The sequence below is a fragment of the Danio rerio genome, chromosome 19, assembly GCF_052040795.2.
Source record: "Danio rerio strain M-AB ecotype USA chromosome 19, GRCz13ab, whole genome shotgun sequence".
Lineage (NCBI taxonomy): Eukaryota > Metazoa > Chordata > Actinopteri > Cypriniformes > Danionidae > Danio > Danio rerio.
Window position 1 is genome coordinate 49,172,501 of NC_141039.2, and position 2,500 is coordinate 49,175,000.

The 2,500-nt window shown below is 44.1% G+C and overlaps 1 protein-coding gene across 8 annotated transcripts in view; it reads right to left on the reverse strand.

Moving 5' to 3' along the window:
- Positions 1 to 2,500, reverse strand: part of ext1b (exostosin glycosyltransferase 1b) — a 177,087-nt gene that overhangs the window by 174,350 nt on the left and 237 nt on the right. For 7 of the 8 annotated variants that reach the window (XR_015945197.1, XR_015945199.1, XR_015945200.1 and 4 more), the window contains exon 1: positions 982 to 2,500. This exon is cut by the window's right edge and continues 237 nt beyond it. Coding sequence is in view for 1 of the 8 variants with exons in the window: in NM_001012369.2 (NP_001012369.2) it covers positions 982 to 1,928 (947 nt within the window). In the remaining 7 variants the exon portion in view is untranslated. 8 annotated transcript variants of the gene reach the window in all.

Genomic DNA, 2,500 nt, shown 5'->3' on the forward strand with positions numbered 1-2,500 from the left:
AAGGGCACAACTACTATGAAAGTCAGTGGTTACAGGTTTCCAACATTCTTCAAACTATATTATTTTGTTAAAGAAGATAGAATATTTTTGGAACAAATGGTGAGTAAAATATGGCAGAATGCACAGTTTTGCGTTAACTATCGCTTTACGTATTAGAAAGGAGCACAACTACTATGTTAGTCAATGGTTACAGGTTTCCAACATTCTTCAAACTATATTTTTTGTTTAACGAAGAAAATTGAAATTATTTGGAACAAATGGTGAGTAAATTATGGCAGAATGCTAAGTTTTATGTTAACTATCCCTTTAATGTATTAGAAAAGAGCACAACTACTGTGAAAGTTAATGGTTACAGGCTTCCAACATTCTTCAAACTATATTATTTTGTGTTTAACAGACGAAACAAAAATCTAAAATGTTTGGAATAATGGTGAGCAAATGATGACAGAATGCTCAGTTTTACGTGAACTATCAGAAAAGGGCACAACTACTATGAAAAGTCAATGGTTACAGGTTTCCAACATTCTTCAAACTATATTATTTTGTGTTAAAGAAGATATAATATTTTTGGAACAAATGGTGAGTAAAATATGGGAGAATGCACAGTTTTGCGTTAACTACCGCTTCAACGTATTAGAAAAGAGCACAACTATTATGTTAGTCAATGGTTACAGGTTTCCAACATTCTTCAAACTATATTATTTTGTGTTCAACGAAGAAAATTGAACTTGTTTGGAACAAATGGTGAGTAAATTATGACAGAATGCTAAGTTTTATGTTAACTACCCCTTTAATGTATTAGAAAAGAGCACAACTATTATGTTAGTCAATGGTTACAGGTTTCCAACATTCTTCAAACTATATTATTTAGACTTGTTTGGAACAAATGGCCAGTAAATGGTCAGAGAATGTTCAGTTTTGCGTGAACCATCCCTTTAATGCATTAGAAAGCAGCATGATATGAGAAGTTTGAGGACTCACTTGTCATACTCTGCGTTGTCCTTGTCACAGCGCGCGTCCTTGTGTTTCTGCCAGTCTTTGCCATGTTTGCAGGTGGTGAGCAGCACTACATCCTCCGCGTTATGAACGTGATATAAAGCATTCCTCGTGTCCGAGCCGATGCCTGTCAAATAGCGCTTGCCCTTAAATACCAACATATACTTTCTAAAAGGTGGAATGGTGTTGTATTTCAAGTAGCCCCTGTCCCCGCCGGTCCTCGGGTGCTCCTTGGAGAACAAGGGGATGGAGATGTCAAAGTTGGGTCTGAAGTTCTCGGTGCTGATGCTAGCTTTGGCCAGCATGGCCTGACCAATGTCAAAGCCCAAATCTTCCGTGTAGTCAGGCCATGTGCCAGAATACAAATTAAATATGAGGTGATTCCTACCGTTGTTCCACAGAGCCAAGCTCTGCACTTTAGTTTTGAGATTGTGCACATACTGCGGAGACAACTGGTCTCGGTCGAGAGTGTCCAAGCTCAGCACAAACACGCACGCCTGACCAGGGTCAGAGGTGTAAAATCTAGAGCCCTCGATGGTGGATAAGATGTTCTGGTAACTTTCCGATATCTTCTCCCCCTTCTGCTGCGGATACACGTAGACTTTGAAGCCGTTCCGTTGGCAGAGCGAGAAATCAAAGCAGGATTGCATGCGGCACCGCTTACCCTTATACACGCTGGAGTTCACATCTCTCTTCTGCCTGGGCGATATGTGCACGTTATAGTCCTCCGTGTCCGAGTGGTCCCACGGGCTGAAGTGTTGTAAGGGGTCCGAGAAGTGTGGCCACGGCTGATCGGGCCGGTTGTATCCATGTGTCCGGCTCCTGGAGCCCGGGGCCGCGGGACCCGGGACCCCTCCTCCTCCCAAGTAAATGAGCAGAACTAGAAAGGCGCCAGTCAAGAGCGAGATCAGATATCGTTTTTTGGCCTGCATGTGTCCTGAAGGCCAGATCGCGCTGTTTGGAAATAAATCTCAAGCGTTTGGAAGTTTGTCCCTCAACACCACCACCTCCTCCAGCTATGGTGCTGCTCCGCCATCTTCCAGCCTGCGAGGATTTACAACTCACGTCTTCTTCTTCCCGCTTCGGATTCCGATCAGCTACCAGCAAGCGATTGATCCAGTACATGTGGGCGATTTTACACCGATCTCCCTCGTCTGTCTGGTAGCACCATTTCAGCGGTAACCGTCCCTGTTAGGATCATCACAAACGCACACACACAATCTCGTAGTTGTGGGTGGTCGAGCCGGGTTTTTAACGGTTGTTAGTTGGAGTGGTCGAACCAGCCGGTTTGTTGACAGGACACTCGCTAACGTTAGATGAACGCGTCGGGACTCATGGAGTTCATCTGGCGGAGAGTCCCGATGGAAAGTCGTTAATGATGAAACAGCGACTGAGGTTTAATCTCCGATGCTGTGGCGTTTCCGAAGCACACAGTCGGGCTAACGTTAAAGTGAAATCCGGCGTAACTCCATTCACCTCAGAAACAATAATACAGTTCACCGGA